At 44.2% G+C, this 22,139-nt stretch overlaps 1 protein-coding gene across 2 annotated transcripts in view; it reads right to left on the bottom strand.

Annotated features, from left to right (window-relative positions):
* Positions 1–22,139, bottom strand: part of Tmem150c (transmembrane protein 150C) — a 72,570-nt gene that overhangs the window by 5,469 nt on the left and 44,962 nt on the right. For both annotated transcript variants that reach the window (XM_052199494.1, XM_052199495.1), the window contains exons 2-7: positions 12,225–12,314; positions 9,840–9,893; positions 9,715–9,747; positions 9,542–9,609; positions 3,000–3,127; positions 447–624 (exon numbers count right to left, since the gene is read on the bottom strand). In XM_052199494.1, the coding sequence (XP_052055454.1) occupies positions 447–624; positions 3,000–3,127; positions 9,542–9,609; positions 9,715–9,747; positions 9,840–9,893; positions 12,225–12,304 (541 nt within the window). In that variant the 5' untranslated portion in view covers positions 12,305–12,314. The remainder of the gene's footprint in view (positions 1–446; positions 625–2,999; positions 3,128–9,541; positions 9,610–9,714; positions 9,748–9,839; positions 9,894–12,224; positions 12,315–22,139) is intronic.

Here is a 22,139-nt window from a genome sequence, read left to right as displayed (position 1 = left end):
TTACATCTATGCCCCACCATACCTGACTGTGAGTATTCATTTATTTATTTATTTAAAGACTTTTTATTTGTTGTGTAGGATTGCATTGTCTGCATGTGTGTGTGTGTGTGTGTGTGTATACCCACACCCACAGTGTGACCAGTATCTGAGGAGTCCAGAAGAGGGCACAGCATGCCCTCTCTCTGGAATTACAGGCAGTTGTGAATCCCCTCGTGGGTGTAGGAATCAAACCCCAGTCCTCAGCCAAGAGCAGCCAGCCCTCTTGGCCACCCAGCCATCTCTGCAACCCCTGGCTAGACATTTTTAAAGGCGGAGCACAAAGTGATAGGTTCATTTTGACCATTTTGACCCGGTAGTTTTTCTACACACCGGGAAGGGCAGTGGTCTTCTGCACGTAAGGCTTACCTGTGCTCTGCTGTCCCTGACAAAGACCCCTCAAAGGATACACAGGACTACACAGAGAGTAATGGCAGCCGACAGGATGACTCGGGGGATTCCAGCTCTTCGCCCCTCATTCTTGATATTGACTTTGAGTGTCAACGCAGCCTGGATCCAGCAGGTCAGTGTGCCGAACCCAAAGGTCAAGGACGTCCCCACGTTATGGATTTCCTCATCATTCGTGAGCTGGGAGACAGATGAAGGGGGAGGCTCATTTGAGACACGCAGACTGTGAGAAGCTATGGGGAGAGGTCTTCGGGAGTGGGGCTACAGAGATTAGAAAGGTTGGGTTTCTTGGTCTCTCCAGCCTCTTTGTGTTGATTCTCAAATGGTTAAAATCCACAGAGAGGGAGGGAAAGAAATCAGGTTTTTTTTTTCTCCCCAAACTTAAAAAACATTTGTTTAGAAAACCCTGCAGGAGGCATGGATCTATTTCCTGAATTTATTTTCCAGAAAAAGCTTTTAAGGAAAGGAAATTAAAAAGCAGGAGAATTACGTAAAAAGGGAAATGTCAGGTTTCTATGGGCACACATCCCAGATTCTGCTTTTCAAACTGGAAGAGAATGAGGGATGTGGATGTGTGCTTGCTGAGAAACGCCAGTTCTGGCACTGGAAGAGTTGACTGGCACACAGTGATACCCTTGGGACAACTGGCCTGTCTGGAACACAAGCCCACTCAATGTTAATGGGAATTCTCTGGGTTTTGTTTTCCTATAGTAATAAAGAAAACTCTAAGCTCTGAGCATTAGTCAGATCCACAGGCCATTAAAGAACAACTGTCTGAGATCCACACTCAAGGCTTCTGCAGAGTGCAAACACTGAGATGCCTCCGGGTTGTTTCGGTTGGCTGTTAGAGATGTAAAAACTCTCCAAATTGTTGCGCAGCTATTGCACAGAAGGCGCCTATCACTAAAAACTCCTTATAAAATTATCTGCATTTTAACCGTACCTACAGGAAAATGAAACATGCTTTTAAACCACGGTGAAATATTATTTTAGAGCTTTACACTGCCCTTAGCCCTTTTATTGTCTGACAGTGTTGCTGTAGGTGTTGCACCAAATTAATAATACTTTTATGATCTTTCCATTGTTTCTGGTTATAGATCCCCTCCCCCACTCTTCTCTGGGAAGCCACTTCCCCCCCTCATAATTCAAAAGGTATATTTATCAAAACTTATTTAAAGTAGTGATTTCTCAAGCTAAATTTCGCTTCTAGGAAATCAATTTCTCCTGTTGAATGTAACCCATTTCATTTATTACTCCTATTTTACCTGATTTTTTAAAATAGGTAATACAGTCATATGGTTCAAACTTTCTTAAATTTATAAGAAGAGGCAGCGATGGGAACATCTCTCATCCCATACGCTAGAGAGCTGATTGTCGTTCCCTAAATACTCCCGGCGGACAATCCCGCAAGGGGGTTCTCGTTGGGTGTCACCATTCACAGCTTTAAATTTTGTCCTTCTCCAAGACAACCTATTTCTGGGATTCTTCTAGGACTTCAGAATGAAATATGCCCTTCAGTACTCATCAGCTCAAAGCCCTGGGGTGGGTCTTAACTTCAAGCTACGCCTCCATCTTCAGCCCTCACAGGCAAGACAGAAGGCCGCCACCAAGGTCTCGGCAGCCATCTCAGCAGAGATGCGCTTGGACGTTTGTTATCCTGGGCCGTACGCTCTAAGGGTGCAGCTTTCTGGTTCTTCCCCTTGATATGGAGTAGGATTGTTTAACAACGCATCGGGGGGCGGGGGGGAAAATATATCGATTTGCTGCGTGCCAAGGTGGAGTCTTGAGGAGTAAATGATCCTGGCTTTAGTGGATCAGCTGGAGTAAGGGTAAGATCGAAAAAGAGCTGCAGAAAAATCCACTTGCGTGTTTTGGTAAGAACAGAGACCCGGTGCAGCAGAATGCAGCGGGTCTTGTGTGCCTCTGCCATCTGGGTTCACTCAACAGGTCAGGGAGGGTCTTGTTTGCTCACAGTGCAGGGAATGTGGAGCAAAGGGAGGCAGGGAAATTAGCCGATGACAGGAAGAACAAAACCATTCAGGACAGGAGGAAATTCCTCTTCCAGGTGTGTGCACAAGGCTCCTGAGTTCTAGGAGGGTGACTTAGGGTTAACACGTCTTTGTATAAATCAGGGATCCTGGAGAAATTCGTGACTTTCCATCCTGACTTTCATGTACACTTGTTACTGTGAAATGCAAGCTTTCATCATAGACAGTGTAAAGTTATCTAGAAAAGCACACTGGGATGCAGTTTGTAATGAAGGAAGTGAGAACCGCCCTCTCAAGGAATCCTTGTAGGAGAAACCCAGCTGTGCTAAGCTACTTCCCAGCCACTGCGGTATCTGTACCTGCAGTTAGCAAGTTAGCACTCACGTGTCTGGTGGGAACAGGCGTGGAGACCCTGGGGACAGAGAACGCAGAACCCAAGTGTCTACTTGTGTCTGAAGTTCATGTAGAATAACACGGGCCATATGGTGACTATAACTCAGGCTGCAACAACCTAGACGTGAATAATCTTACCGGCACGAGGGGGAGGCGAAAATGCCAGAGAAGTACCTGGAAATTACCAAGTAAGGTCATTCCAAAGGACGCCAGACACAGCGCCACCAGACCGCTGATATTCAGCCACGGATTTAAAACCTTTGGTTTCAGCTGAATGAAGCGCAGGACAGCTACCACGAGGGCTAGGGATGAAACAAACCACAAAATTAAAATACGTAAATTACGGTCCTGGACCAAGGCAGAAGTCTAAAGCCACAGCACAAAAGTAAGGCACTTTAAAAACTGTTTTTTGAGACAGGGTCTTGCTAGATAGTCCAGGCTGCCCTGGAACTCAGAATGTACTCCAGGGTACGCAGTCCAGGCTGCCCTGGAACTCAGAATGCAGTCCAGGCTCAAACCCAGGATTCACCTCCATTAGCTTTCTGAATGCTGGGATTACTGACATGAACCACCATGGCTGGCTCTCACTGGATATCTTAAATCTCATCACAGACAAATTTTCTTTATTATTTCTTTATTTTTGAGATTATAGAATGTCATTTTCTGCTTCCCTTTCCTCCCTCCAAAGCCTCCCACATCTATCTACTTGCTGCCTTACAAACTCATGCGTGGCTTCTTTTTCTCATTAATTGTTATTAGACACATATATGTATGCATATGTATATGTGTAAGTGTATGTATATATACATATCCCTAAATACATAAATACATCCTGCTCGGTCTGTGTAATGCCACTTGTCAATGTTTTCAGGACGGTGATGTTTGATAACCAGCCAGTGTACTCTTCCCCGGGAAGACTGTTTGATCCACTCTCAGCATCCCTAAGTTGCCTCTAGCTCTTGACAGGCAGACAGTTTTTCAAAGGACCTTTTCATTCCATACTTAGACTCCTCAGATGCCTTATTGTTCTGAACTTTTGGGGAAGTCTGAACTTCAGAGGGGACCTGAAGCAGCTCCGTGGCTGTTTCTCCTCCAGTGATGCAGGGACGACAGCATCGCTAACAGAGCTGTTGCAGAGCTTTAAGCAAGGTTGGCGAAGCTCAGACTGGGTCAGGAGAGCATCTCAGAGGCACCACACAAACCAAGAAGACAGGGACAAAGGACATGCCAGGAGTTGCTGCTCAGTCACCCTGGGCTTACAGCAGTGTTAGAACAGAACGGCCAGAAGACATGGGAAAGAGGGCAAGGTTATCACATCCGGACAAAGCATATTCACTAAAAAAATTAACTCCTTCAAATGATATTAATCAATCATTTTAAAAGGATTCACTTTTAAAAAGTGAATTGAGAATATAAAGGTAGAATGGGAGTTAGATTTCAAACCCCACTTCCATCTATCTGTCTGTTTATCTATCTATCTATCTATCTATCTATCTATCTATCTATCTATCTATCTATCATCATCCAGCTATCATCTACCTATCTCCCACCCATGACCTCATTTATCTGTCTGTCCATCCGTCCGTCCATCCATTCACCTACTACCTCATCTATCATTTGTTTATCATCTATCTATCTATCTATCTATCTTTCTATCTATATCCCACCCATCACCTTATCTATCTTACTATCTATCTATCTATCTATCTATCTATCTATCATCTACCCACTATCTCATCTATCATCTGTCTATCAATCTATCATCATCTATCTATCATCTGTCTATCTCCCACCCACCACTACCTTATCTATCTATCTATCTATCTATCTATCTATCTATCTATCTATCTATCTATCATCATCATCATCATCATCATCATCCATCTATCATTCATCTCCCACCCATCACTACCTCATCTATCATCTCTCTCTCTCTCTCTCTCTCTCTCTCTCTCTCTTTCTCTTTCTGTCTTTCTCTCTATCTATCTATCTTTACATCCCAACCACAGTTCCCCCTTCTCCTCCAAGTCCCTCCCCTGAGGCCGACCTCCCTCCCATCTACTCACTCCTCCTCCATTTCTCCCATAGATATCAGGCAGCCCTGGCATAATCAACACAATCCAATTCTAATAGAAGCCTTGAGGACAGTACGCACTCAAATCACTAACCTAAAAATCACCTTTTGTTACTGCTTATGCAGAGATAGTTCCTTGGTGTGTGTGTGTGTTTAAAGTTAGTCTATAGAAATATAATTGGCAATTAACATAAGCATATCCACATAAGGGAATGTAGTAACAACTTCCTATGACTATTTTGATATTATGTTTCATTGGGAAAGACAAAATTACCCTATTTATATAGCAATTTAACTAGAGGTTATACTAAGGGTCTAGGCTTGACTCCAGACCCTCATCTTTCCAGCCAGTGACAGAGAGAAGCCATCCATCCACATGTTTGCATTTCCCGAGTTGCTAGGTTTCACTGTGTTGAGCTGTGTTATCCAGAGCTCATTTATAACTTTGAGTGCCTCTGGCCAGCAATGGGAATAAACTTTGATTCATATCTGGCACATGTTCCAGCTAAGGCCTATGACTGATCAGAGAATAACCAAGATGACAACAGTCCTACAAACAATCCCTGGAGGTAGACCAGAAGCCTGTTAGTTACAAGGAGGGTTATACTAGAAGTCTATTAGTCACGAAAGCATGACACTGTATTTGTTGTTTAGGAGGGGAACAGGAGGAAGAAGGTAGGAGAGGGCTAATTAGGCAGGACTGACAAGGCAGCCTCAGATCAGGATGGAAGGGCTTAGCACAGGGCCCCGTGGGAACACTTGCTAATTAACACCGTGTGACGTCTCCGCAGAAGAATAAAACACAAACACAAACGTAGTACAGTTGATCTCTTCTGAAGACAACTAGTGAAAAATCTCTTCCTGGGAACTCTCTGCTGAGCATTTAACTTTGTGGACATATTGTGCTAGAACTTTGACATATACTCTAAACACAGGTCCTGTATGGCTTCTCACACTGACCCACCTGACAGTGACTTCCTCCCTGCCCAGGACAGGGGACTTGGACCACGTTAGGCACTATGCATGTCTTGCCTAGAGACACGGATATGGTCACCTCCTAGAATCAGTGGCTGCTTATTTGAAATATGGGTGAAAAGTCATTTTATCATGAACAAAAACCTCTATTTGAATATAATGATTTGACCCAGTTCTGACAGTTACATTCCAAACACCAGGCCTTACACTTTCCATCCCCCGACTCTATTCTAACCAGCTCAGAAGAGGCAAGGTCTCCCTTTAAGATAGATTCTAGTTGGAATTTTAGAAAGACAGAACTAATGAACACTTGGCTTTATACAAATTTATGAACCTGGGCTGGAGAGATGGCTCAGCGGTTAAGAGCACTGACTGCTCTTCCCAAGGTCCTGAGTTCAAATCCCAGCAACCACATGGTGGCTCACAACCATCTGTAGTGAGATCTGATGCCCTCTTCTGGTGTGTCTGAAGACAGCTACAGTGTAGTTACATATAATAAATAAATAAATCTTTGGGCCAGGGCTGAAGCAAGAAAAAAAAGTGTCTGAAGACAGCTACAGTATACTTACATATGATAAATAAATCTTTAAAGAAAAAGAATTTATGAACTTAATCTGTCTCTAGTCAAACTATCTGTTAAAAGAGTCAATTTTCAACCACATAGTGATCAAGTTATAACTTCTCAAAAGTAGCTTCTGGGAATTATGACAATGTCAAAGGCATCTACATATCCTGTTCATCGATCCACTCTCATGACAGCTACTTTCTGACCAATAGACATACTTTACAACTTAGAGAATAATTATTTTATGTGTTTTCCTGTATGTATATGTACCACACAAATGCAGTACCTGCAGGGCTCAGAAGAGGAGGCACTGGATAATTGTGAGCCACTATGTGGATGCTGGGACTTGAACCCTGGTCTTCAAGAAGAACAGCCAGTGCTCCTAACAGCTAAGCCATCCATCCAGTCCCTATTAGGTCAATAAATACACTTCGAAGTTTCATTAAAAACGATTGATTTGGGTACAGTGAGATGGCTTGTGAAGACACTTGCCACTAAACCTGAAAACCTGATTTCAATCCCCAGGTCTTACATGGTAGGAGAGCACTAACTTCTGAAAGTTGTCACCTGACCTCCACACACATGTGACGTGCGCAAGCCACTTCCCCCAACCCCACAACAAGGTGTAATAAAAGAAATGTATATTTGTATTAACGGTTTTAGAAAGAGAACTTTTAAACCCACCTTCCCCTATGCTGTTTTTGGGCCTACATAAGTTGTTGTTATATAGGAATTCCCTATCTAATTTTCCTCTCTATAAAAGACCACAAGTAGAAACATAGCTTACTTTTTTTTTTTTTTTTTTTTTTTTTTTTTTTTTGTTCTTCGAGACAGGGTTTCTCTGTATAGCCCTGGCTGTCCTGGAACTCACTCTGTAGACCAGGCTGGCCCTGAACTCAGAAATCCACCTGCTTCTGCCTCCCAAGTGCTGGGGATAGCTAACTTTTAAAAATGAAATGTTTAAGGACGGGAGTTTTCAAGTTGGGAACTCAGAATAACATCTCCCCATCACAGCTGGCACGTGGCCCACTTCTATTTTGTTAATTTTACTGTTTATACATCAGTGATTCCTATTTATGGCTGCGGGGAAGCAAGGCAGCCGCGATGCTCTGGCTGAGGGAGGGAGGCAGGCGGCGGCCGATAGGAGACTGAAATCATTTAGCTATTAGCTTCACCCGCACATCCTCCCCCGGGCAGGGTAATGCTCTTTTTAACACATTTGTCTTGGGTCCTTTCCCCAAGTCGAGAGGAAAGCGCACATTTAGGACAAAGAAGGCAGCTAATTCTGTGAAGAGAATAACCGAGCATTTAATTTTTGATTAGTCTGTCAAAAAGATAAAAGATCTTCGCTAACTAATTTTAATAAGTGCCACACGGACTCTCTTTCAGACTATAAATTACAGCCTATACGGCTGTCAGAAGCAGCGACTTACAAGCAGTGAAGGCTATTTTTTAAGGCAGCCAGAGAGCTTAAAGTAATATAGCCCGAGGTCTACAGGGGCTGGGGCTGGAGAGAAGAAAGCAGCTACCATATACAACAATAATCTTTAACGAACAAAAAAAGATTCTTCTCCACTCTCGGCTGATAAGTAAGCGACTGCGGCTCTGCTCTCACTGAACTCTAATCTCCACCAGTTTTGCGTCTACCAGATGGCATCAAGCATGATGGACGGCGGTGCACACGCCGCGTTGACACCTTCCAGCAAAGGCTGGTAAAAGCCTAATTGTTCCTCGGCGGAGCAGGGCGAGTCAGAGAATGAGGGGCTGATGCATCACCTGGAAGAGGGTGTCGCTTGCACGGCTTGCTTCTGCAAATGCTTTCATAATTTGTTAATCGCAGGCTTGGTGACCACGGGGCTTATGAAGTGTGCGAACTGGCAGTTTTCGGATCCTATCCCAAAGACTACTGGGACATATCAATTTGAGCCTTAGTATACAAGGGAAATAGCGCGGGGTTTCCCAGCATGCTCGTTGGTTTCCCTGAAGCCCAGTGGAGGACAGCTGTGACAGCCTTTGCGTGAGGAAAGGCTCCTGTGTATTGTGAGGCAATGAGGCAGAGATGGGAAAGCACTCAGCCATGGGTGTGGAGCAGAAACCAGGGCTGCGAATGTCTGTGCTGAGTCCCCCCGGGGATGCTCAGTGCGGAGACTGGCAGCCTGTGGGCGCATGCGCTGTGATCTGGTGATCGCAGAGGGTCTGGGGAAGGCCCCAGCCCTGCAATTCAAGGTCACTGTTGGGGCTTTATGCTCTGTTAACTGCAAGCGTTTGCTGGCAGCCACTTAGGCCATGTATGAATGGGTTTACTGGGTTATTTATTTACTTTCTTGTTTATAGACAGGGGGCTCTCTATGTAGCCCAGGCTGGCCAGGAATTTACTATGTAGACCAGGTTGACCTCGAGTTCAGATACCCATCAGCTTCTGCCTTCAGGGTTTAAAGGCTTATGCCACCATGTCTGGCTTGGGTGTTTTTAGAAGAGCAGGTGATAATTCAACAAGACAAAGAACATGGCTGCTTCCCACTGTCCCCAGAGGATTGGCAGGGTCATGTAAGTACTTGTAGATCCTGGGGACAGGGTGTTAAAGGAGGGTCTTGGGCCCCAGAGAAACGGTAATTTTTCTGAAATGTACGTTTTCACAGGGCAGCCTGATATGTATGTGGGCACGCTGGAGGGTGTCATGCTGGGGTTAATGCTAAGGGAGATATTCATCACAGCGTCCATGTACGTTCCCATCTTTACCAAGGAAGGAATAAATAAGGCACCCTCTTCAAAGCAGCCACGTGCCTCCCTGTTACATTCTCAGCAAGATTTTATGACATGTGAAATATGTTATCTCATGCAGCAAAAGAAATAAAGTTCCGAGTATCAGGATGAGATGAGCACCGGAAAGGGAGGAGGGCTAGGAGGGCGGCAGGGGACTGCAAAAGGATTTACGAGGGGGGAAGGGTCCTTAAAACAAAAAGTTGCCTTCAGCGTACTGACGTGGCACTAAATTATCAGCCAGGCCGCCCCATTGTTTTGATATGGATTTAGGAGGACGTAAAGCAGGGGTGTAGTAGTAGAACACGGGAGCGCGGGAAGCATGGTTCCTGCTTCTCTTACCTAGGAAGGCAGCCATGTTCATTACTTGACTGAACACACAGCTTGCAGGAGGATCATCACCTGCAAAACTGGAAGAGGACAAAGCTTTAGGGTCCGGCTGTCCAAGTCTGTAACCTGGTGGATCTGACATGCGCTTTCCATAAACTCCACAGGCCAGGCAGAATCCGAGTTACCTGATGTACGGAGCGTGCTTCGCACCCGATTTCCTAGATGACAAAGCACAGGGGCACAGATTAAGACAAAGTTGCTGGCAACCCTGGGAGTCACAGTGAATGAATTCTCTAGAGGAAATCTTTACCTTGCAGCTGAATTTAATGGCAAAATTTTGTCATCTTCCACGGCTATAAAGTACCTAGCAAGAGAGAATGACTAGTTTATAAAACAAAACAATTTAAAATAAGCAAACAAAACCTTAAGAATTGCTTGTCATTTTAATTGGGTTAAATATCTGATTTATCTGTATCATGTCATACCCATTATTTTCTAACTAAGAAAACACTCTTTAGCTAGGCATATTTGCACACATATTTGCATACACACTGTATTTCCAATATTTGGGAAATGGAGGCAGTAAGATCAGGAATTCAAGATCATCTTTAGCTCCATAGGGATTATAAGACTAGCCTGGGCTACATGAGACTCTCTCAAAAAACCAACCAACCAACCAACCAACGAGTTAACCAACTAACCAACCAATCAAGCAGCCAACCAACCAACCAACCAACCAACCAACCAACCAACCAACCAGAAAACAGAGTAAGATCTTTGACTACATTTATTTTTCTATTGGTACAGGATCTCACTGTGGCACTGGCTGACCTGGAATTTGTTCTGTAGCTCAGGCTGGCCTAAAGCCTGTGATGGCCCATTTTCAGCCTTCCAAGTGCTGGGACCACTACAACCATGTCAATTGGATTCTTCATCCATAAATCACTAGTGCTTTAAAACTAAATGCCAGAATTAATGGCTCATTGATCATCAGGCCCTGGAGAGACAGTTCAACAGTTAAGAGCATGCGCTGTTCTTCCCGAGGACCTGAGTTCAGTTCTCAGAGCCGGTGCCACGTGTCTCACAGCTCCTGTGACTCCAGCTCCAGGGGCATCTGATGCCTCCAGCCTTCATAAGCATCTCCACTCACATGGGCACCCCACACAGAGACACATACATGATCTAAAAAAAATCTCCTTACAAGAGTTAATGCTGAAGAGATTCCAAATTATCAGTTATATTTATAAATCTGAAAATTTGGTGGCGGGGGTAAACCTTATAGCTTTAATATAATTTCTCAGGAATATCGTCCTTTTCTGTTTGCCTGTTTGTTTGTTTGATTGGTTGGTTGGCTTTGTTTTGTTCTCCCACACCTGGTAATCAAGCCTGTGGTGGTTTGAATGAGAATGAATCCTGGGTCCCCAGCTGGTGGAACTGTTTGGGAAGGATTGGGAGGGGTGGTCTTGCTGAGGGTGGTGTTGCTATGGGGTGGGCTTCACGGTTCAAAGATTTACATCATCTCCAGTTAGCTCTCTCTGCTTCCTACTTGCAGATCAAGATGTGGGATCTTGGCTTTTCCAGCCACCATGTCTTTGCTCTGCAATCATGGACTCTAACTCTCTGGAACTGGACGCCCCAAACCAAATGCTTTCTTTTTCATAAGTTGCCTTGGCCATGGAGGTTTTTTTTTGTTTGTTTTTGTTTTTGTTTTGTTTTTTTGGATTTGATTTTTTCAAGACAGGGTTTCTCTGTATAGCCCTGGCTGTCCTAGAGCTCACTCTGTAGACCAGGCTGGCCTTGAACTGAGAAACCTGCCTGCCTCTGCCTCCCAGAGTGCTGGGATTACAGGGTGCGCCACCATTGCCTGGCTGGCCATAGAGTTTTATCACAGCAATAGAACAGAAACTAAAACAGAACCCATGACCTTAAATGTGCTAGAGAAGTTCTCTCCCATTGACCACTGAGGTCATCGACACTATTCTTCATGAATTTTCTTAGACAAATATTGACTGAATCATCAGCTAAGGGAATTTTTTCTGTGGTAAGCCAGGTCTTCTAGCATAGGGACAACTACTTTATAAATACATCAAATCTTGTCATAACTAGATTGCAAATGAAGTCCACAGCACATCAATGTCAAATGAGAAAATCTTGCAAATATTGGCTCATATAACCAGTTTTCAAAAGATTCATCACAGTGGCACGAGCCAGCCATCCCAGGACAGCTATGGCCATATCAACCTTTAGAGTGAGACTCTGTATAAACAAAAAACTTCACAAGAAGTTCAGATGGCTGTGCATGGTGGGACATTCCTGTAGTTTCAGCATGCAGGAAAACTATTGCAAGTTCAAGGCCAGGCTAGTCTACAAAGCAATGCCTGTCTTGAAGGGGCTAGCGGTTAAGGGAGAGAGAGAAGGAAAAGAAGACAAAAACTAGTCTTCTTTACCTATTTTTGCACAATTTATTACTCAGTTTTGTTATTGATGATAAAGGATGATTAAAAAATGGAGATTTTAGTAAGGTTGAATTAGTATGTATATATATATATATGTATAAATATATATTTACTTTTAAAAACTTATCATTTACTATATATAATGTTACTTATAAGTACACTTATATATAATGTCACAATCTTGGGTTTTTCTCTGTTTTACACTTGAATCCTTAAATCTTTGACTAACGTATACTCACACTATCCACAGGCCAGCTGAAGTAAACAAAGTAAACACAAGAGGTAGGAACATCCACACGCTGCATTTCTTCCCATCCATGCCTGTACCACTGAAAGCAGAGGAACAGGGATTAATAACGTAAGCAAAAATCCACCTAACGCTTTCAAGATGGAGAGTCCCACCGGGAAGAAAAAAAACATGTGTTTTATAAAATCATGATTCATCTCTGTTACTGTTGCTTGGTACTAGCTTAGAGATTCCAGCTGGGCAGTGGTGGTGCATGCCTACAATTCCAGCACTTGGGAGGCAGAGGCAGGCAGATTTCTGAGGCCAGCCTGGTCTACAGAGTGAGTTCCAGGACAGCCAGGACTACACAGAGAAACCCTGTCTTCAAAAACCAAAAAACCAAAAAAACCAGAGAGAGAGAGAGAGAGAGAGAGAGAGAGAGAGAGAGAGAGAGAGAGAGATTCCAGATCTTACCTGTGGCCCAGTGCGAGTTTTCTCATGAAGATGTATAGCTTTACATCCTCAGTGATTTATTTAGGAATGGATAAAGCACTTTGTGATATGGAATGCAGAAGGGCTGGGTATTAACAGTGTAGTCCAGAGTACTTTTTAGAGCTATTATTAATATTAACGGCCTGATGGATCTTACGTGTGCTTAAGTCTATGGAAGAGTGAGAAATCAATGGCTACTAAATAAACTAACAGTTTGGGGGAAATGACAGATATTTTGCAAATCTGAACTTTCCTTTTGGCTATTATTGAACAGTTCTAGTATATTCTCAAGATGAATAAATACTTTGCAAATGATGCTTTCTATTAGCTTCAATAAACACACTGGCAAAAATCACAGACACTGGGTATTGGGGAATGTCTTAGCTTCATTTCCGGCTGCCATGATAAGTTTTCTTGACACTTAGCTCCAACCAGCACTCTGACAAAACCACAGACATTGGGTATTGGGGAATGAATGTCTTAGTTTCATTTCCTGTTGTTGTGATAAGATCTCTGGATACTTAGGGGAGAAAAGCTCCCAGTTCCAGGTTATTGCTCATCATTATGGAGACGTCGCGGCAGCCAGAGTCAGAGAGGTCTGATCACACCACATTACAATCGTGAGCAGACAGTAATGAGTTAGTACACACGCATTACAATCGTGAGCAGACAGTAGTGACTTAGTACACACGCACTAGTGCTCAGCTTGCTCTCCCTTTCATCCAGGGCCCAATTTATGAACCGGTGCTGGCAACATTTCAGGGTGGGTCTTCCGTCCTCAACTGGCTTGCAGGACAGCATAATCCAGACAATTCCCCACGGATACTCCCACCACAGGTGATTCTGAATTGTGTCAATTAGACAATAAAACACTAGCTGTCATAGGGATACATTTTTTTTTATTAAAAAGTGTTGTGTGTGTTTCCCCACAATCATGGATGTCACCAGGTGAGGTCAACAAGGTCAGTGGGAGCAGACACAACTAACGGGGTGGGCTGTGTGTGGGGGCAGGGCTGTGTGTGTGTGTGTGTGTGTACGGTGGGGGCAGGGAGAGGTGTTTGGAAGCCCAGTGAATACATATGGTGAGTAACCACACCAGGACCAGCTATCAAGAGGCAGATCAACTTTACTTAGGGTGATTCAGGCTTATGAAGTTTTGGGGATTGAGGGTAGGAACATCCACGGTGGGCAAAGGTCATTGGTTGAGGAATTAGGGCATCAAAATGCCTCATTAGCATGGGGAAGCACTTCAGAAATCTCAGGTACTAGCCAAATGGATATTATCAGGAGAAAGGGAATTGTAACCAAACTAAGGCTATGTGATATTCCTCAGGTAGAGGCATGTGTGGGGGCTTAGAATTCTCCAGATAGGGTCAGAGAAGGAGAAGTTCCCCTAATAAAGTCTCGCAGATTGCGCCAAGCTGTCACCAGCGGGCTTTGACCTTAATTAGCTGAGTTTTCCCACAGTGCTGGTTTTTTATTTCAGGGAACCTGGAAGCGGAAGTATCTGTAAGAACCAGAGCCTCCCCTCCACCCCTTCAAGCTGGGCTGACTCCAGGGCTGAAGCAGGGTGCAGGGAGGAGGGTGAAAGCTTCCTGACTCAGGATTGGTTGCTAGGGTGAAAACAGAATGGTAGGTAGTTAAGTAAAAGAATTCCGCTGAGTAGTGTGGCTCTCTAATCCCAGCATTCAGGAGGCAGAGGCAGGTGGATCTCTGTGAGTTGGAGGCCAGCCTGGACTACAGAGAGATTTCTAGGACAGCCAAGGCTACACAGAAAAATCCTGTCTCAAAAAACAAAAGTCCAGGTGACCAAAAACCATCTCTTATGGACAGTCAATATCAAGGGTCTTCAGGGGTGGGATGGGGCAGGAATCCAGGCTTTTGTTCTGGAATGCTAATTACCGTGGTTTATGGGAACTGCTACTACTGAACCAAAATGTAAGAACTTTTCACAGTGAAGTTGGCCATAGCTAACACTCGTGACTTTGACTCCTAGAGATGGGTGGAGAAGGGGCAGTCTTTGTCCATGTGGCTATTTCCTGCTGCATGACGTTGACATCCTCATCAGGGGCTCTTGGAGTCTCTGGTCCTGAAGGACAAGGATGCTCTGAAGGAAGGGTCCTTTTTCAGTGGCCTCCAAGCCTGTCATCTACCTCGATTTCCGAGGGAGAAAATGTCATGAAGGATGGCGCCCTTGATGGCCTCCTAGCCTGCCAATGATTATGTGGCTCCCCAACGTTCTCCCCTCAAACGCTAAGACCTAAAATCAGTTAGAATATGGGCATAGAATCAATCTGGGTGATTCTAGAGGACACTGGGGGTGTAGAAAGGGCTCATGATCGCCACTCTTAACTGACTTTCTGGAGGGTGATCAAGGACCATCTGAGTGTGGACAAACCGTAAAGAGTGGATAAAATTAAGGCAGGAACTGAGAACACAAGGTCCAGGGTTTGACAGCATCAAATAGATCATAATAGATTTAACCCAAGTCCTCTATGAAGACCTTTTACCATTGGGACGGGGATGCTGACCTGACCTTAGTCTCATTTTGTAGAGCAAAGGGAACAAAAACACAATGATCAGGACTATAAAAAGAGCAATGTGCTCGGGGCTAAGAAAAGATGAGTGCCCTTTACTGGATCATACACAGCCAGGGAGGCTGGTTACTCACCTCACTGGTCAGTAGCTCAGCAGGCATGGGCTGTCTTTGTCTTTGTAGTAAAGTCTTTGTCTTTATTATTATCAATAATCTTACTTTTGATGATGCTTTCTTGCTGGGTATTTCAGACCACGCAGGAGGCCAAATTTAGTCATTTTCTTCTTTTGTTATGGCCAGTTGAAGGCCTAGCCTCCAGGAGTTCTTTGGAGGAGCACCCTGGCTCCTTGGGCCTTTCTGTTCCCTGTGCTTTCCTTACTGTGATGATTAGTCGGAGCCCTGCTTGGTAACGGCTTCATTTGGAGGCATGGAGGAAAGTGTTCCTCTGTGGTGACCTTCTTCTTTATAGAATGGACACTGGGCAGACTCTACCTGGTCAGGTTGCCATGGCCTCTCCAAACAAAAGAAGAGTCACCAGGCATATAGATCATTTTGAGAGATGTCTCACAGTCTCTAGGTTGTAGCTGATTTTGGAGGGCAAGGGGCGAAGTGTCTGTTTTAATCTCTCTTTCTACACTAGGATAGCTTCCAAGTACATTTATTAATAGTGAGAAGTCAGTTACACCAGTCTGATAGTTTTAGTTAGTGTATACTATTTGAAGCTTAGGCATAGCTTAAGTACTTCTGAATGAAGTTTGCTTAGTTACCTGGCTCTCTTCTTCCGCATGTCTTATATAACTTAATTGGAACTTTTGGGACTCTCTTGGTCTTTCCAGTTTTCCTTCCCATTCTAGAAAAACATCTGCCGTCTTAATCTCCTAATGCAAATCTATCTCTACTAAAAGCATTTCAATTCTTACGGCTTCCCAACATTTCTTTCCTCCTTACTGATTCCCTTTGTTTTTTTTTCTTAATACCTTAAGACACAGTAACATTAACAAGTAAGCTTATCATCACGTTGAAAGAGAATTGAATCCAAACTACGCACACAGCATAATCCAATTAAGTTAATATTACCTGTATACACACTGTCACACTAGGAAACTTTGTACATTCCCAGGCAAATCCCATAGAAAACAGGACAATAAAAAATCTCCTTGTCTTTTTCGTGGTCCAAAGAAAGACCTACCATCGCCATGCTTTGGGTTCTGAATGAGTCCAAGCAGCAGACAGAGATTCAAGAAGCAGATGCAAACATCTTCAAACTGATGTTTGTGACATTCAGCGGAAATCAGCGAGGGAACCCCTGTTAACCTGTGCCGGTAGAGTCACCCACTGCGGATGCTTAGGCAGAGAAATTTCCTTAGCCTTTCACTCTACAGGCATTTTTATGTTATGTAAATACAGAAACCTTTCAGTTCTCAAAGGCACACTGCTTTCACTTTGAGCTGTTTTGTTCTATTTTCAACCTGTTACAGAGTCAAGGGGCATCCGTGACCCAGGGCAGGGGAGTTTGAAGGATGCTTTGATCTAAACCATCTTGAGTGTGAAGTGAGAGGATCAAATCCTAGCTCTGGTGCCACAGACAATTTTCCAAGATAATACAAAAGGCTTTGCCTCTCCGCAAAGCCGGAGATAGCTGGCGGCTGCCTTCCCTAAAGGACCAGAGGAGGTAGAGGAGGAAGCAGTGTGGGCTGAGCTGAACACTCGATGCTTAGAGTCCAACACCAGCAGGCTTCTCCACCCATCTCTAGAAGCCAGAGTCTGGAACGTCAGGCATGACCACCTTCATTGTGAAAAGTTCTTATGTTTTGGTTGAGTAGTAGCAATTTCCAGAAACCACAGTAATTAGCATCCCAGAACTAAAGCCTGGATTCCTGCCCAACCCACTCCTGCAGACCTGGGATAAAAGAAATGGTTACTGGTCATCTGATGTTCTGTTATTCACAGCTGGCTATCTGTCTACTACTAACAATGGCCAATTTCAGCACACATACACATAGGCACAGGCACACTCATGCACACACACGCACACACACACATACACACACAGATACACACAAATACAGATACTCACAAAAACAGATAAACACACAGACATACACACAGACATAAACGCAGACACATACAGACATACACAAACAGCTATACACACAGACACGCACACCAACACACACACATACACACAAAAGCAGATAAACACACAGACAGACCCACAAACAGACACAGATACAGACAGACAGACACACACACACCATCCCTTCTTGCCTACACTCTGCTTCTACTCTGTAACCATCCCTGTTTGTAGATGGATGGAAACTCTGATTCTTACAGAGATCTCCCCTTCTGGGGTTCCCCCCAATTTGTAAGACCTGCACTGTCTTACAAATGTTTTGTCACCGTGATGCCTAGATTTTTGCTGTCTGAAGCATGCATCCCGTGATTGTACTTGTGAGGTTTTCTTGGTTAGGTCAGCTGAGATTGGAAAACCTACCCTGAATGTGGCCAGCATCATTTTAAAGATAGGTTTCCAGTACTCAGGAAACAGATGCAGGTGAATCTCGGTGAGTTCGAGGTCAGCCTGGCCTACATAGTAAGTTCCAGACCAGTCAGAGCTATATAGTGAGACACCGTCCAAAAATAAATAAATAAATAAATAAAAAAAAAAGGAAATAGGAGACAAGAACTCTAACTTAAAAGAGTTAAGTATATATAGCCCCTAATAATTTACCTAAAGGGATTTGGGCAAATAATTATACCAGAATGCCCTAATATTGTCCTTACTTAAAATTCCTATCAGAATCAAGATTAGTCATTTTTTTTAATTTATTGATATATTTATTTACATTTCAAATGATTTCCCCTTTTCTGGACCCCCACTCCCCGAAAGTCCCATCAGTCCCCTTCCCTCCCCCTGTTTTTAGTCTTTTTTTAAAAATAACATATATAGCATATCTTATAAGTATAACAGGATTTAAGAAATACAGAATCCTTTCCCTTTAGGCTGGAGGGAGTCACATTTATTTATAATAATTGTTTACTTAGCTATTAATTTAGAGGACTGGAGATCATAGGTATGATGAAGTTTTGTATAATAGGTCAAATTAACAGACATTTAAGTTTTGGGCCAGTAAAATACAATCTATGGTTGCTATGTCATTTACCCAGTGTGTAGAAAACAGGCTATTTGAAGAAATCTAATAACTATTTGAAGTGTTTCATTTAGTAAAAGCATAAAATGTTTTTGTAAGTCAGTTCTAAATTTTACCTTTCATCTGTGTCTGTGTATGGGAATGTGAGTGTGTGTGTCTCTAAGTGTCTGTATGTGTCTATGTGTGTCTGTGTGTGCCTGTGTGTGTCTGTGTATGGGAATGTGAGTGTGTGTGTCTCTCTGTGTCTGTATGTGTCTATGTGTGTCTGTGTGTGTCATGTCTCTGTATGGGAGTGTGTGTGTCTATGTGTGTATGTGTGTGTGCCTGTGTGTCTGTGTGTCTGTGTGTGCCTGTGTGTGTCTGTGTATGGGAATGTGAGTGTGTGTGTCTCTGTGTGTATGTGTGTCTCTGTGTGAGTGTTTCTGTATGTGTCTGTATGTGTCTATGTATTTCTGTGTGTGTCGTGTCTCTGTATGGGAGTGTGTGTGTGTCTATGTGTATATGTGCGTGTCTCTGTGTGTGTCGTGTCTCTGTATGGGAATGTGAGTGTGCACAGGTCTCTGCAGAGGCCAGAAGAGGACATCAGGGAGGAGGGTGAGAGTTCGCCATGCTTCCGAGGGAGGAAAGGTGACCAGCCATGTGAGATCTCAGGCAGAGTGGCCACACAGACTCCTCCTACAGCAGGTGATCAGGGATGGCTAGCAGGGACTAGATGTAACTGAGCAACTAAAGGTAGGGCAGGTGGAGAGGTGTGGAGCTAAGAGAATTGATAAGGGCACGCTAGCCATGGGAGTTTAATAATGCCCAGCAGTTATGCCAAGAAGGCAAGTCGAAATTGAACAACTGTGTGTGTGTGTATGTGTCTTTTATCCATGGATTCAGGGGAAGCTGGGTGGGGCTGGTGGTTTGGCCCATTCCCGGAGCTTAGGCCGGGCAGCAAAAGCTACAAGCAACAGGGATGGTAAACACGCTTGCATTGGACTGGTGACAAAATCCGGTTACCAGCCTTCAAAGGCATGGTGAGAAACAGAACAGTCAAATGGCCCGACAGTGGCTCCTCCCCTAGGACTATGAGAAATCAAAGCTTAGAGGCAGGGAGGTGCATACAAAGAGTTAATCAACTCTAGGACCACGGCAACAAGCTAGTTGTCTGCAATTGTTTCCTTTGAAGAGGCAGAAGAACCGACATGGCTTGCACAGACTCAGGATGTGAACCTCCTTCACTGCCACTAGCTAGCTACGTGATCTCTGGTAGGCTATCCCCTCTTACGCCTTAGTTTAGCCACAGAGCAGTTTCTCTCTTGGAGGGTCATGCTGAGGATTGACAATAGTGTGGGTAAAGAGCTTCCCATATGATCCTTGTAGCTAAGCAGATGGCCCGTGTGTTAGCCCGGTCTCCCATCTGCAGAGTGGGACTCAGAACAATACTTTCTTCTTTGGGTACCACTTTCTCTAGAAAGGCACAGATAGCTTTTCTGGTAATAACCTTTAAATATCTTCCCCAAAACACATCTTACCATCTTAATATTTAAGGTCTGCTTTCCTGTGACTATTCGTTTTTGGTAATGGGAGGCTCTCTATCACTGAGCTACATTTTTCTAGCTATTTCTGCACATGGGCAAGGGGCTCCCATGTGTACACAGACGTAGAGGCCGGAGACTGACACAACGCCCTTCTCGATAGCTCTCACCTTGTTTTCTGAGATAAAGATTGCTCATTGAACCTGGAACTCACGATTTCAGCTGGAGTGGCTGGCCAGTTCTGGGGATCCACCCATCTCTGAGTCCTTACTCCTGTGCTGGGATTAGGGGTGCATGTTACCATGTCTCGAGTGTTAGCTGGGGTGTTGGGAACCCAAACTCAGACCCCTGTGTTGCACGGCAAGCACTTTCCATTATTGTGTGTGTATGTGTGTGTGTGTGTGTGTGTGTATGTGTGTGTATGTGTGTATGTATTTTCAGACGATCTCACTATGTAGCCCAGGCTGACTATAACAAGTCTTCCTGCCTGAACCTCCCAAGGGCTGTGATAACAGGTTCTCGCCAGGTGGGCGGGGCCTGTTTTGTTATTCGTCACCACGTGTTTCTTGGTGGGCGGGGCCCGTTTTGTTATTCTTCACCACGTGTTACTTGTTGCTTTAGACACACCAAGCACCCCAACAGTTTCTAAACTGTTTTACTTTCACTAGTTTAACTCTCCTAGGGCAACTTACATCTAAAGTATAGGAAACGTGCTCTGTACCCCGCCTGAGGTTAGATGGAAATTGCCCTTTCTTACCATGGAGAGATGCCGTGGGAACTGTTCTATGAACGGTCGCGTTATTAGCTTGCAGCAGAACTACCCTGGTGCCTCTTCCGAAACATTTCACGTAGGCTTTGATTTCTTCCCTTTTAAAATGCTTGCAAATCCACACACAGTTGCAAGAAATAATACAGTGAGACCCTGTCTACTCTTCATGCGGTCTCCCCACCGGCAGTCTCTAGCATACCAGTAAATGTCTAGCATCTTCAACTGAGAACCGACCTCAATATGACCCCTCAGCTCTGTTCAACTCTCACGAGCTTATATTGACCACGAGCTTATACAGACCTCGGCTACTGCTATCCCGTGTTTTATGTAAATGTCCCACCTCCCTAGATTTGTGTGGTCACACACTTACAGTCGTTTGTATATTTCTACTTAATTTGTCTTTGTAGACATTTAACATGTCTATTTAATTTGTTTATACTTCATTATTTTCAACACTAGGTAGCACATGCAGGCCCCAGTGCATGCTGGGTAAGTGCTATACCACAGAACTACGCCTATGGTCCCTTCACCTTTTCAGTTGTCTTATTGTTCCTCACACATCCTGGATAGTCAGCTCCCATCACGTACCCACGTTCTCCAATTATGTAAGTCACCATCTCACTGTGGAGCATGTCCGTTGGGGCACACATGTGTTTTTAATTTTGACAAAGTCTAATTTGTCTTTCTCCTTTGTTGCCCGAGTTTTAGTGTCCTAAAACAAAAATCATTGCCAACTGCAGTGTTGCGAGGCTTTCTCTCCTTTTCCTTCTCTGTGTTTTTATAATCTCAGGTCTTCCTGTTTAGGGGTTTGGGTCGTTGGGAGTTCAAAGTATATGGTATAATGTGATTTCCTGGTTTTTGTATATTAAAGGTCCATAACTATCTATTTTAAAAAGTATCTCTTGCCACTGAATGGCACTTCACAGAATCTGTGTGTATATGTGTGGGATGTGTCTGTGTGTATGCATGTGTGGATACCCACACCTGTGCATGCACGTGAAGGTACCAAGTATCTGTGTGTATGCATGTGTGGATACCAACACCTGTGCATGCATGTGTTGGGTCAGGTGTCTGTGTGTATGCATGTGTGGATACCCACACCTGTGCATGCATGTGTTGGGTCAGGTGTCTGTGTGTATGCATGTGTGGATACCCACACCTGTGTATGCATGTGTCAGGTGTCTGTGTGTATGCACGTGTGGATACCCACACCTGTGCAGGCATGTGCAGGTGTCAGGTGTCTGTGTGTATGCATGTGTGGATACCCACACCGGTGCATGCATGTGCAGGTGTCAGGTCAGGTGTCCAGCTCTTTCACTCTGCCCCTTATCCCTGTGAACAGTCATTCGCAGAACCCGGAGCTGACACCCTCCCCACCCTAGCTAGCTGTCCGCCAAGCTCCAACAATCCTCTTGTCTCTGTTCATACTTTGTGCTGCGTTACAGGTGCACACGGCCAT

This window comes from Apodemus sylvaticus, chromosome 11, assembly GCF_947179515.1.
Source record: "Apodemus sylvaticus chromosome 11, mApoSyl1.1, whole genome shotgun sequence".
NCBI classification, from domain to species: Eukaryota; Metazoa; Chordata; class Mammalia; order Rodentia; family Muridae; genus Apodemus; species Apodemus sylvaticus.
This window is presented reverse-complemented; position numbering and strand designations above follow the sequence as displayed.